We start from the raw sequence: 14,928 nt of genomic DNA, 5'->3' as shown, positions 1-14,928 counted from the left end.
CTGGCCGAGCGCCCGCGCCGCCCCTGCCCCGCTGGGTACGGCCCCGCCGCCCCGCTGCGGCCGCCCCGAGCCCGCTCACACCTGTTGGGGCCGCGGCGGGGCCGCGCGGGGCTGCGCCGCCTCCGCCGGGAGCTCCGGGCGGAGCCTCCCCTCCTTCCCGTTCTCCCTCCCCCGGCTCCCCGAGCGCCCCGAGGCAGCGCCGCTTGCCTGCGCCGCCCGCTCCGCGGGGAGAAGGAGGAGGCGGCCCGAGCTGCCGGCGCTGGGAGCGCAGCAAATAACAGTTCAGAGCACTGGGCGCCTTTCGGCGGGCGACACCCATGTCCCACAGACAGGGTATCTGGAAGCGCTGTCCTTTCCCCGGCCCTCCCTGGTCTCCTCTCATCCTTCCGATCCCTTTGCCCCCTCCATCTCTCCTCCCCTCTTCTCCGTCCCTGCCTTTTCTCCTTCCCTTCTCCCTTCCCCAGCCCTCTCCCCGGCGCCCCGGGTGCCCCTGACTGACTGTGCCTTTCCTCCCTGCCCAGTTAGCGGCCCCCCAGGCGAGAGCGCGGTTGACTGGTGCCTCTACCAGCTCAATGGAGCAGCCGAGTTTGAGGTCTCTGATGGTGAGTACCGGGGTGCTGTGATGGGGCGCGGCCCCTCGACCGCTGCCCCGTCCGGCAGCGTGTGGAGGAACGTGGCTTGCTGCTGTGAGAGCGGCAATGGGAGAACACGGTGGCAAAATGGGGCACGGGGCCTGTGGGGCGGGGAAGATGGTGTGTGGGCCCAGGGCAGGAGGGGGGAGAGCTGGCAGAGGTGGCCACTGGTGGGTTGCATGTGCCTGGCCTTGTGAAAGTGTTTTGGCTTGCATTGTTTTGGGTTTTTACTCTGAAAAGTTAGGTTTTCACTGCTGGTGGCCTAGGTGGCATCAGTCCTCAGCCTTGGTGGCAGTGGGTGTGAGGGAGGCTGTATGGTACTTGATGGAAAGTTTTCTGGCCCTTTTTTTACCGCCTTAACTTTGAAGAGAGAGGTAACCTATAAAGTTTTGTATTTTAATATTCCGTGATCACAAAAACATCAACCTTCAGGCACAGGGTAAGAAAGTCTCCCTCTGTCTCCACTCTGTCTCCAATGCAAACTCTGCACTGAATATCTAAACTTAGGTGCCAGCCTGTATTTTCCAGTGTGCCAGATGTGTAGTGTACTGTGCCTGTGAGCCTATTTCAGTGTGTTTTCAGTGAGTTAAACTGGAGCTAGGACCTCATCTCTATGTTTTGGTCTGTTGGTATTAATCATTTCTGAGAGGAGTGTCTTTACTGTTTGTAATGGCTTAAAATGCATCCGAAGTTTGGCTGGACTGAAAAACTTTCCAATACTGAGGAAAGTGACACACTGTAACAGATTGGCTTCAGGTTAGACATTAGGGAAAGCTCAACAGTGAATGACTTCGATATGTGGTGGGTAGACAATGAAATGTCACTTGAGATATTTAAGGTTTGTTTCACAAACAATAGGCTGAAGTGATGAAGCTACAGATCTGACTTAGGGTTTGGTAGATAGACTGCCTGTTTGGGGTCTGTTTTAGCTTTATCATCAGTAATCCTGTGGGATGTGAATTTTTGTGTTGCCTTGTGTTTTCCTGTTTGGAGAAGTGATTTAAACCCCGGTGTACTAATAATAAACTACAGCTTGATCAAGGCTTTGAACTAAGGTTCCCTCTCCACCTCACAATTATTCCATGGTGGTTTATATTTCAAGATATACTTAATAGTGTGTGTAATTACACACACTTGCATACTAAAGCAGTTCACAAAACATGTTGTGCTTTTGTACCAACATGGTTTTTCTGTGTGTGTGAGAAACTGCATACCAAACCAGATGTGATGACGATAGGTGGGGGTGGAAATTACATCCGTGTGAGGGAGTGTAATGAGTGAGTGGCAGCACTTTTTAGGCATCATAGAATATTGAATATAAGCTTTAGGCTGGCATTTACTTTCATTTAAAGATTTGAATGAGTAGAATATCATTCTTAACCTTCTTTATCTGGGTAGATACCAGTGTTGCAGCACTGCTTTGAGAATAGAATGTTTTATTCTCAACAGGTGGGGTTTTTTCCTTGATGGGGTTATCTTTTGTCACATGACATAATTTTAAAAATTAGTTTGCTCACCATGGATTCAGTTCTTTTTAACAGTGGCAATTTATGGATGCCCAGGTTTACTCCATGACTTAAATGGAAATCTTATGTGTTTTATTTACTCAACATGGGAATATGCGAAATGCACAGAACAGGAAACAGGGCTGAAACAGTGTAATTTGGTCACATGAGCTATAGAATCGAAGTCATCTGCAGGTAGTAAACACGTTTGTGTTAATAGGATTATACACAAATATGACATGCATTTTCCAGTAGATGTGCTGTCTTTAACAGACATTGATAACTAGGAACACACATGGCAATATAATCAACACACTTTGCAGAAGTGAAAAACATTTAAAAGGAAGGACCAATGTGGCAAGTGGCTTGACCTCTTGCATTCCAGTGTTTTTGATAAAGTCTACGCCTTTTCCTTTGCTGAAGTTTGCTTCTGAAATGACTTAAGTTACACAGAGCCAAACAAAAACCCAGAATCCTTAGCTTAAAATGGATTGTTCCTCTGGCTTCCATTGCAGATTTATTTTTTTTTCCTGTCCTTGTCCCAGTTCTTTTTACTTTTCAGAAAGGCCACAACTGTTGTGATTGCAGCTGTATTGGTTAAGACCACCTAAACTATAGACAGAAGGAGTAATGTTTATCTCTATATAGATAAATATTTGCATGTTAATATTCTAAGTTCAATGAGTGCGTATGCTGCTTTTGCTATTGAATGCATGCAGTGGCCCTGCACTACTCTGTCAGACTTCAGAATTGTGTTCTGCAACATTTCTGCCTTAGACTAGGAAAGAAAATTATTCTTTTTCCAAAAATAGATGTGTCAGATGAAAAACATTCATTTACATAATAGAAAAGCAAAATTGCATATTTCAAATGCAAGGAAAAATAAAGCATAGCAAGTAAAATATCACAATCAAAGCCAAGATAATCATGTTTGATTTAGCCTTGCTGCCTTGAAACAAAGCCCTGTTTCAAATATTGCCACTTCTATAATTAACGTCTAAGTGCAAAATATATTTTATTCATGCTAAAGATCTCAAAGCACTTTGCTCACATTAAGTGCGGCCTCACAAAAGTGATGTGAAGAAGGGTATTGGAGTATCCTTTTACAGGCTAGCAAAATGAAATATGAAAGCTAAGGATGTGATTTTTATTGAAGCTGAATGCCAGTTATTAAGCATTTAGTATGTGGGACTTCTGAAAAGCCAAAGCTTGTACTGTTTGCCCAGACTATCTAGTGGATTGTTAACAGGACTGCTTATTCCAGACCCTTTGCTTTTATGCTCCAAATCTCATTAACTTCTTGCAAACTTTGTATAAGTTAAAGCACATTTGAAATATTTTATGCTGTGAATTCTAAGTTGGCATTATGTTATCCTAGATAGCTTTTCATTCAGGAATGACTATATGGTTAATGAAAAGATTGAATCCTAAATAATAATTTAGGTTTTCTGTCTTAAAGTTAGCTCATCAGAGACTTGAAAGTGATTTGCAGTATAAATTTTCTTCTCATCTATTTTGTAACTTTATGCTGTTGTATGGCTGAAGGTTCTGGTTAACGTAAGTGCCCTGTGAATTATGATGTGAACTTTCCTGTTACTTACCTTATGCTGCTCTAACAGTGTCTTTGATTTCTGAGTCATTTCAAGAGAGACTGTTTGAGAAGATGGATAATATACTATTTTGTTGTATAGGTATGTTTGAATAATGTACATTTTTGAGGAACTAAAGACTTGTGAACTTACAAATATGAATTTAATCACTGTCAGATTTACCTCCATAGCTATAGTTTTCAATCAAAGACAGTAAGTCTGGATTTGGTTCAATACTGTTGTTTCCATTATTACACAAATTCTATGGAAAGCAATGTAATTACACAAGCTTACAACTAAAGTAATGTCCTTGTGAGTCATGCCTTCACAAGTAAGGTTTAATTAAATAGGAAGTCTCCATCTGTAGATGCTTTCGCATCTCAGTCCTTTTTTGGCTGAAGCAAACTATTGATTTTTCCTTGATCTCTTATTAATAAGGCATGGTAATAGCCCTTAACAGTTCACAGTTTGCCAACATTTCTTTTGAAATATGATCACCATGAATGAATGTTGTATTTCCATGAGACCTTAGTTGGATAGATATGCTTTACAGTTCCAGGTTCCCAGTTCAGTCTGGAGATTTAGTGAAGTGAATTATGCTTCTGTGCCTCACAATTCTGGGTTTTTTTAAAGGAAAGCAAGATTCTTGGAAGACACTGGTATACTCCTTGTCTCACCCCAGTGTGTATTTAGGACATTACCAGCTTGCATACAGCACTGCAGGGTCTGTCACAGGGCTTGAGTGCACTCTGATACACCCTCTGATGCCATGTATGTATGAAGTCCTACTTCATACATCCCTGTTTATACATTCAGCAATGCTCTGTGTTTCATCCCTCCTGATTTTTACAGTTGCTTGTGTTGGTGTTTGGTTGGTTAACTTTGACTGATGTCTGGAGCTGCTACAGCGTGGGGAAAGGGCTCCTGTCTGAGAAGTGTTACCGTCAAACTTTGTTCCCATTATAACATTACATGTGACTGGGTAAGACCAAACCAAATAAATGATTCCTTACAAGAAAATGTGGGTATTTAATTATACTTCTGTTTGTTGCTGCATAATCTGATACTGAGTTTTAATGTGAAAAGCTCAGCATGATAGACAAAGAGGAAGGATTAAGATATATTGAAGTTATACTTACAGTAGTTTAACTTCAAGTGATACTTATCTGCAATAATAGCCCATTTTGTGATATTTTTAGCTACTGTTTATTTATGGCATGGGTTTTGTAAAAAACATGAAAATAATACTGGAAAATATATGTACTTGTTATGAGAAGATGAGTAGCTTATGTATGTTTCTCATTTGTTGTTTCATAATGTGTTTTGATTAAGAGTTGGTTTGCTTTTTATGGAATAAATTAAGTGCATTAAGATGATTTAATTGCAATGATTTATAAAATCCTTGCTTTCATAGTGTTTCTATTGGAATTTAATATGAGTGCTAGAGAGTGTTTTCTCCTGAGAGCCATTAAGTGCCATTTGACCATAAAACAAATACTATGTTAGCACTTTGGTCATTATTTTCTTTTGTAAATATCTGACTGAAGGCGTTGGCTCCTTTTCAGTAACCTGAAAAGTGGTGCTGCTTAGATGAAGCTTGAAAAACAGACTAAGTTGTGTTTTTTTTTTTTTTTTTTTTTAACCAGGTTTTCAGATTTTCCAGCCCTTTTCAGGGACTTCACTCACCCCCTCTAACATGCTGTACTTGTTTAGTACAGTTTTGTTCTGTGGCTCTTTGATGGCAGAAGTTACTGCCTTCATCGTCTCAGTTTCCAGGATGTGGTCTTCAGCCAATTGCCTTTTTACTCTCTAATCTCCCATTAATCCTTTTTCTGTTCTTTCAGTCTGCCCCTTTTTCATATCTTACATGCTCAGTTGGGGTTTCTAGTTTTTGTTGGTTTCCTCAGCTTTGGTTTTACTTTGCCATTGTCCTCTGTAACCCTTCTCTCTGCCAAGGGGATCATGGTGGGGAGGGTCTCAGTCCTTTTGCTATTGCAGAGTCTGGCAAAGAGGTCTCCCCTCTGTGCCACTGGAAGCCTGCCATTTGCAGCAGGTGCCTGCACAGCAAATCTTAGCTCATTTCCTTCTGTCTCTCACTATTTTCAGGTCTACAAGGCTTACCATTTTACATGATCCTTTCAGTTCCATTCAAATAACTCCTGGCAGTTTTGGTTTTATCCATGCATGAATGATCAGAATTTCCTTGGGTGTTTCAGTTGGCCATATCCTTTAAGATGCACTCAGTATAAACATAATGGAAGATTAAATCACACTGTGTTATGCCTGATTATGCAGGTATTAGGAAGTAAAAAAATCATGCTTTCAAGTTATCTAGTCCAGAATTTAACAGAAGCATCTTTTATGCTTCCTCTTTCTCATTAAATATACAATAATTTATGTTGTGATTTTCTTATAAGTTGTAACCCTGATGGAGTAAACATTGGGACCACAGATCTGCCATTTAGGCTAATTTTTATATTTCAGTCAAACATTATCATTCAGCTTGAGTAGTGATGGACAATTTAAAGAGTGCAGAATTGCCTGTGGTTCCAGCTGAGATGCAGAAAAATCACCAGGTCTTCACAAAGCCTACTCTTCCATTATAGGTCATTATTGTGGAGCTGAGTTTTATATAAGGGTAGGGAGTACCCATTTTCTGATCTTTCCAATTCCAGTTTATAAATATGTGTAGAAATTGCTCAAGCTGTCTTGGAGAATCTGAATAGCTGATGCGCAGAGAAGCTTTTCTTACTGTGCAGTTTTTTCTTCTATATGAGCCTGTCAAAACTGAAAGAAATTCCAGGAAGATAAGATTCTTCTGTTTCAAAAATAACAACCCAGAAGTTTAACTTCTGCAAATACGATTTCAGAAGTCATATTGCAGGCCATACTGGTGAGAAAGTGACCCGGTTTTAATACTCTTATTTGCCAGTTCTTTTCAGTAAAAGCCATTTTCAGTAAAATGCAGAGAGTTTAAAAGCAGAAGTCAGTATCTTTTTGCATGTTTGGACTGCCTGATGACAAAGTTCCAAAATGCTATCAAGCTATTTGGGGGTTTCAGCTACCTTCCTCTCCTAGTTTGCTACTCGAATATAAACTCCTTACTCAAAATAATGGTCTTTGTAAGTGTCTGTGTGATCGCCTAATGATAGTTGGCAATACCCCCAAATAGTGAAAGGTGTTAGCAAGATTCTGCTTCTTGCCGTTTAAATTGACTTGTCATTGTTTGGTGATCCAGAAGAGGGAGCTACCTCACAAATTTCTAGCTGGTTTGAGCTGAAAGTCTCCTTTAAAACCTCATGGATTTTGTTTGGTTATTTTGGAAGACTGAGTCCAGAGATTTCATGTGATGCCTTTTTGGTCACACACTTCATAGTCTGCTGATTTCTAAGGACATCCTTAGAGTCTTAGTTCTTTATTTTCCTTTACCTCCTAGTGTCAGTTAAGTATTTGTCTTTAAACATTGCATTTTTGTAGTGCCCTAAAGCCTTTGATAGATATAATGATTGCAGTCCTTTTATTGAATCTGCCCAGTTGTTTTCATCAGAGATGTTTCTTACTAGCATGCCATTCATGTTTATGTACATTTTCTGTAGCATGCAAGAAGAATTTTGTGGTGGCTGGCCTTCCTCAGTGCCGCTCCATCTGAGACAGCAGCAGCCTATGGGCCATTGTGCTGGTTTTTCCTTTGTAAGGGGTGTATCTTCTGTCCCAGTAAGTGGATACAGATAGTATTTTGAAAATAGCAACATATAAGTAAAATAGCAAAACTAATGTGTTCTCTTAGTACTGCAGTGCAATTTATAGTGGGTTAATATACTATTTATGAGCTATAAAAGTAAAGGACCATGAGGTACCGGGAGCAGGCATTATAACGTGTACTTACTAAAACTTGCACTGATAGTCAGGAAGGAGGACAGACTTTTCTGGTCATATTTTAAGGTGAATGATTTAGCTAGATTCTGGTAGTTGTTGGATGGTGAAACTCAAGATTGCTACCTGCTATAATGATAAGTCTTGTCAAAGCTATCACACCTTCAGGTTTGTTGTTGATCACTTTCTGTTAAGAACTGATGCAGTGATGTGACTTTATTTCCTAAGGTAACCAGAGTACTGAGAAACAGGTCAATCTTTTTTTCAGCTGAATATGTTTCCTGCTTTTTGTTATTAAGAGCTAAGGACGATGCTCTTAATATTATGAAGCTTGTCTTTGTTTTTGATCAAGAAGAGTGAATACAGCACTATGCTGTTTATTTCTTTGTGGGTGATCACCCTTATGCATTTCATGTGAATTTTGAGGTGCTGGAGTGTACCCAAAGAAGGGCAATGAAACTGGAAAGGGTTTAGAGCACAAGTTTTATGAGAAGCAGCTGAGGGAACCGAGTTGTTTAGCCTGGAGGAAAGAGGTAAATAAATAAATACTATTTGTTTTATAAGCATGGTATTTTGCACATGTGTGATCTATTATTGTTTGAACACAGGATATTTAAAAATGTTTGTATGTTCTTAAAACTGATGACCCATTTGTATGTTTTTAAGCTTTCCATCAGATACAATTTCTTTTCAGAATGCATACATTCGCCAGATGTCTTGGCTATGTTTATTTACAAGCACATTTTATAGCAGCTCATGTCACAGCAAATAGAGTAGACAGTTGGGCTGATTGCAGGAATATGCAAAACATTAACCTCATAAATCTTTCCCCACCTATCATCTTATGTAATTTTTACAAAATACTCAGAAGTATGATGCAAGAGACAGTTCCATTATTTTAGGTGGATCCATTTTGGTATTGCAGTTAAAGATGATATATTCCCTTCAGAGACAGTTACGTCTAGACACTACCAGGGTCCATTGATTTGACGTGCTAGTCATAGAAAGGGCATGTGTCATTCAAAAGGGAGTTGTAAAACTGTTTAGCATGGTTAGCGATGTGCCTTTCATTTCAAACAACTACCATAACTAATTACCCTATTTAGTAGAGTCTTCTTGGAATCCTGAAACAAAGACAGGCCCCAATTTTTTTTGAGATATGAATTCTATGAATATTCCTTCTCTTCATATGCAGAATAAACTCCTGTTTTATGACTAGACTCAAAGATGCAAAGTAGAAGTGTTATTCTTGCAAGACTTAATGGTTCCTTGTTAGATCTGCGTAACTGAGTAATCTTCATGACCTTTGAAATTTTTAGTACAGGTTGGGTTTTGTGGATATCTGCTTTTGTCCATCAGATAGGTCTTATATTTGAAGGTTCTCTTACAAGCTCTTGTGTGTGTATATATATATATATATATGTATATATATATGTATATATATGTATGTATGTAAAGTATTATAAACTTCGCTTTGAAATTGAATGTCTATTCTGGAAATAGCCTGTGTTTCAGGTTTTGTTTATTTGTAAGAAACCCTGACTTGGAGTCCTTCATAATGATGTGCAAAGTAGATGTAATCAGTTTAAAATAAGAATGAGGTCACATGTTAAGAATTCTTATTTTTTATGCACTGCAGTTTGTAAAATTCAAACCGTGGGGTTTTTCCTGGAGGTTTTTCATGGGAACAGATTTTTTTTTTTGTTTGATTCTTAAGCTCAGCAAGCTGTTACTTCCACTGCATGCTGTCTTCTCTATTCTAAACCAGGAAAGCACAGTGGTAATTTCACTTGGACTGCTTTTCCTGGGTTTCTTGGAGATTTTGCTCTATAAGAACACTTGTCCTAGTGGAATGTCCACCTTTCCTAAGTGGAAGCTAAGGAGACCTCGCTGGTCTGCCAAGAGCGTTGAGAGTGTAGCTTTATATTGACATTTTTTCAGAAAGGTGCCATGTTGCCTCAGGAACTTTGTAACTTCTGTTGCTTTTTGATTTCCCTCGTTCTTCATGCTCCTCCACTGTAATTGAAGATCCTACTTCAAATGCAATACGTATGTTGACTTTTCTGGAAGTAGCAATTGTGCAATGCAATTTATTTCAATTAAAAATGCTGCAATATTGATTTGGTATTTCAGATTTCTAATCTAACGATTTTAGAGGCATAATTGTTCACTAACAATTCCAAAACTATATGGAAGTGTATTAAAGGACTTGCCTCCTGTTTTTCTGATGATGTCAAAACAGAAAATATACTAGTGGGGAAATACTGAAAGGAGTAATTGGGTCAAGGAAACTGACCTCAAAGTTTGAGCTTCCTGATTCTACCATGAAACAAATCACCTCTGCTAAAGAACATCTCTAGTAGCATTAAGTCTTTCTCCTATGCTGAGGTGAATCTCTAGCAGCTTGTGATCTAAATGACATGTCAAATACCGGTCCTCGATACTCTTATGGTAGAAATCACTTCCTTTTACTGCGTGTTCATAAAGTACCCAGAGCAACACCTTTGTGCAGACTGGGTCTGGACAGCGCTGGCTTTGACAGCCCTGTCACACCTGAGAAGCACAGTCACTTACTAAGAAGCTGCAAAGCATCTGACAGTTGTGTGTGTGTATATATATATATATATATATATCTCCTCTCATCAAATGCCTGAAAGCAAGCATATGCTCAAACCCTGTGGTTAAATAGTTGAATAAAAAAAGGAAGATTGCAAACCTCAGACTTATAATGAAATCATTTGTCCTGGGTTTTGCATACTGCTGTTTCTGTAGGTACACTGACACATTTCACTCGCAGATTTTATTTTGGCTCTGTTTTGTTTCTTGTGTGCATTAGTGTGAGAATAATTAGAGCTCTGTACTTTTGCAGACATGGAGTTGTGTGTTGTTTCTTTGGTAAGAATAGTTAAATATGTAACCATCCATACAGGTTCCTTTTTCCTTTTTGTGGAAAAAAAACAGCAAATGCTTACCTATGTTAATGTAACATTTGAGTTCAGATGATAGCACAAGTCAAGAAATTCAAAGATATAGTTCCCACAGCAACCATATTTCAACCTCATTGCTGTGAAAGCACAAAAGCCCACACCAAATAACATGCACAATACTGCATATATGCAAGTGTGTGAGATACAGTTGCTAGGAGAGCCATAAATTTTAATTTCCAGAGGTATTTAGATTAACATTTTATATCTATTATTATTTGTATCTTATTGAAGCAGTGTAGTAATGAAAAACTGAAGAGGCCAGTTGTATTAGTGTACTGGTTTTGCTTTCTTGTAATGTACAGACAATAGATTTTATTACTATCTCTGCCTTTTTCTTGGGTTTTCATTTATTTCTAAGTGAGTAATATTGAATGTGAAATATAATCTGGCATGCTTCCTTTATCTGATTCTATTTTTATCTTTGTATAGCCCCATTCCTGAGCTGCAGCTAACAAGGTCTATTCGTTTGCCTACCAAAGATAAATACACCAGATACTTATCCACATGGAGTCATATGTCTTCTTTTTCAACTGCATCCATAGTTTAAGGTTCCATTGTAAAATATCACAGAGCATATGGAATATGTTTCTTTTCAATATCTATTAGATTCTTTTGGTTTCTTTGTTTGCCAGCTAAGTCTGCCAATTCCTTGATTTGGTCCTGTTTGACATGTTTCATTATTATCACAGTTAGTGAAGAGGTGGAATTGTCCTTGTTTTGAAATGAGAAATATGTAAATATTTCAGCTCTGGTACTTACTTGGCACAGCGAATGTTTTGTAAATAATATTTACAGCTTTCCAGAAGTTGGTTGGCTGAACTATCTATATGTTTCTTAACGTTTCAGATCTGGCCAATGGGGAGAGAGACTATGATGTTTGAAGATCAGTATATTAAATCCCACTCCCATGAGTGATTGTTATATCTGTAGGCTGGATTAAGCATTCATGATAATTTGAAAGAAAAAAATCCTTTTGGCTCTGGCATATGCTAATAGCTCATAATTTATTTGAAAAATCACAGTGTAACTGCATTTCAGCAGTCATTTGGGAAAAGAAAATAAAGTGACACGGGGCAGGGATGGTTAAAGATTAGAGTTTCTCTTCAGTAAGTTACAAAATATTTAATTTGGACTTCACCTAGTTTCTACCGGATTGATTTTTCTCAGCCCTCCATTGCATCTTAGCCTGCAATATCAGCCCTTTCATGGGCAGTCTGGGCAGAGCTGAAAGACTGATTGGATGTGAAAATGTTCTTGGGAAATCTTTGGATCCTGCCCTTCCCAGATAGTTAGGCAATCTGCTCTAGGTAACCTGCTCTGACAGTGCCTGTTATCTCTCCTAGGCAGAGTTCTACAAGGGTCATCACAGCCAACCTCAAAGCCAGGGTTGGGGGAATTCACTCTGCAGTCCACCACCTCCCCCAAACTTGTGTTCTGTTTCATTCTGCTCAAAAGCTAGTTATGAACTGCACACATTTTTGAACATGTGTTTAAAATAGAGTTGTTTATATGAAATGCAGGTTTCCTTATGTAAGAATTTATAAACTGAAGTTGGAACTCCATCTGAAAATTAAACCCAAAACATTCCCAGTGGCTCAACAATTTGTTAATAGACAAATGCAGAAAGATTGCTTAAATTCTGGCTGCCATCTGATCAAGAGTTGGTGCAGTCTTTCCACAAGCACACTACTGTTTCTGAGTTTTATGAAATGAGGAAGAGGACTGGGATTTGTGAATCATAGGAATTCTTCAAGGGGTTGGCAGAGTGCTGGAATTTGAGTGTAATCCTGGTTGAAAACCTATGATTCATAAGGCTGTACATACTGCTGAAATAAGACCCCCTTCAGTATGGCAAATCCATAGGATGTAGGTTTTGCATAAGAACCGTGTTGTGGTTGTGAGCTTGCATCGACATACTGATGACATTTCTTGTTCCAGTATATCTAGCTAATATTTTGTGCCTTTCCTAAAGTGTGAATAGTTACAAGGGTGTGTTTTATTTTCTTCTGTTTATTCTCTTACACCTAGTAGTTGTGGTATTAGTATTTGAACTGAAATAAGGGCAAACTTCAGTGGAAACTAAGAACTGCATTAGGATGAAGAGAGGTAACTGGAAAAACAGCAAAGCATTCCACTTGAAATTGGCCTATTGCTAGCAAATAGTAGTACATAAATAAACACAGGGTCTAGAAAACACCAAGTTGACATACATGTTTCATTACAAGTTGGCTAATAACTGTTTCTGGATGATTTGGTGCAGCAATATGCTATTTTATATATTTAATCACTTTGCTTTTAAAAAGGCTTGGGGAAGTGAAATAATCAAGTCAATACTGCCAGAGATTGTTGGTGATCTTGGCTCCCTCATCTTATTTTGAGGTGATGTGGATCCTGTGGGAGATAATGGCTGAGTGGCTGTCACAAAATGAGCTGCTTTCTGTGCAGTGGCAGAAGTTCCTGGTGTTTTAAACAGGGTTGTAGTTTCAATGGTTACTGCCATCAGAGGAGAAAGTTGGCGTAACTCTACTAATGCATGTGTTTTTCCTCAAGTATATATCTTCCTCTGTGTGCACACGGTCCCAGAGATGAGGATTTCCTAGAGGAACACCGGACATTGATGGACGTGGATGGTCATGTCACCTCGCAGTTCTCAGTGGAGAAGAAAGTCTTCCTCAGTGGGATTAAAACCATCTGCTCATGTCATGGGCTGTTAGGTGTGAGATATGATTTGACATTAATTTGTTAGTCGCATTAGTAGACGGAGGGTTGGTGTGTAGAATACAGTGTCCCATCTGTTAGGGATTTTTGTCATTTCTATTCATTAAAAAATAGTTTTTTTTGCCACCACAATTATCTGGAAAGAATTAATGACAAGTTTTTGCAATTTTTCACTTTGGTTTTTCTGAATTCAGAGTATTTTACATCTATCTGCAATCATTTATTCTGTCACCCAATCAAAATTGCCACAAAGATGTTTGAATTACATTGGTTAACTCCGATATAAGTTTTGCAGAGGAGTTGGTAGTGCTCTGTTGCTGAAGCTCACAGACACTTACTTTTGCAGGATCGCACTTCCAGTTTCCCACTTTGAGCCAGCTCCTAACCATTAAGGCTGATAGTAATGGGGTTTTTTTCTGTGTTTGCCTCAGGCCGATTCTTCACAGAAAATTCTAATCAAAACTATCTACTTGGCTTTGAGCATAAGCCTTACGAGAAAATGTCCATTAAGAAAAGAAAGAATTCCATCAGCCTTTCCTGCGAAAAGCTCTAGTACTTGCATGCTTTGAAGCAGTAACTTCAAATTGACAATGTGAATATAGTAAATTTGCCTATATTCAGAGGAGTGTCTTTCAGTATCTGTGTGATTACCCACTCTGCTTTGACCAATATATAAACCTCTGAAAAATGTCACTTCAAATAATCTGTGATGCTAGAGGTGGGTAGATAGCTTTCCTTTGCCCTGCCTTTTTTTCCCCTTCCTTTTCTTTTCTGGCAGCTCTGTATACAGTGACTGTTCCCGGTGCAGAACTGAACTGTCCTTTCTCTAATTTCAGTTCTGGTCTGATTTGGATCAGAGGTGTGTTTTGGTATTAAATTTCTACAACTTTCTGATCTCTTTTGAATGGCATTAGTTTTCCCTCTGCTGGAGGGAGGCAGAGTAAAGAAAGAATCCCAGTCTGTTTTGACCCAGAGCAGGAACTGGCTGTCAGGTGTATCTTGGAAAAGGATACTGGGGGAGAAGGAATGATCTGGCACTGTGGAGCTCAGGTGGAAAGGAAATCAAAACTAGTGTATGGAGGAGACTTGCAGTACCTGGTAGCTGTGGTTATGTGCTGGAGCTGCCTGAACAGACACAGGGAATGGGAGGAAAGCACAGGCAGGGGTGTTACTAGAAGGAAGGGAGAGACTCATAGATCAGTCTTCTGCAAAGCCTAGAGTGCAGCTTACCAAAGTATTGCTTCACTTCTGATGTTAGAAGTTAGCATGGCATCATTGCTAGCATCAGAAGTGAAGCAGTACTCAAGTAAGCATTTAAGTAAGCAAGTACATGCTTTGGTAAGGTGTGTGTGGCCCATCTTTTCATTAAAAGCATTAAAAGGTTGATAAGTTTCTATAGCTAACGGTGACCTCCTTTGTTCAAGAGATTGGGAGTATTCCAGTAGACTTTGTAATTTGAAAGTTGCAGGTGATGTGTGAAGGTGTTAACTTTCCTGTCATCTGATGGAATGTGTTCGCTTTTTTAAGAACTTGGAAATTTTATACCTTTGAGTACCTTTTAAAGAACACTTCAGAATTGCCATATCAACCCTGCAATTGCCTGTGCAGCCTAATTTAAATGCCC

General features: G+C 39.3%; 1 protein-coding gene across 4 annotated transcripts in view; it reads left to right on the top strand.

Moving 5' to 3' along the window:
* The first annotated feature begins 229 nt into the window (after nt 1–229).
* PPP2R2C (protein phosphatase 2 regulatory subunit Bgamma) overlaps nt 230–14,928 on the top strand; it is a 210,212-nt gene continuing 195,513 nt past the window's right edge. For 2 of the 4 annotated variants that reach the window (XM_065659697.1, XM_065659687.1), the window contains exon 1: nt 521–602. Coding sequence is in view for 1 of the 4 variants with exons in the window: in XM_065659662.1 (XP_065515734.1) it covers nt 318–333; nt 522–602 (97 nt within the window). In the remaining 3 variants the exon portion in view is untranslated. Of the gene's footprint in view, nt 334–520; nt 603–14,928 lie in introns of those variants that run through there. The other 2 variants (XM_065659662.1, XM_065659679.1) reach the window with 2 other exon arrangements.

This window comes from Lathamus discolor, chromosome 1 (assembly GCF_037157495.1).
Source record: "Lathamus discolor isolate bLatDis1 chromosome 1, bLatDis1.hap1, whole genome shotgun sequence".
Lineage (NCBI taxonomy): Eukaryota > Metazoa > Chordata > Aves > Psittaciformes > Psittacidae > Lathamus > Lathamus discolor.
This window is presented reverse-complemented; position numbering and strand designations above follow the sequence as displayed.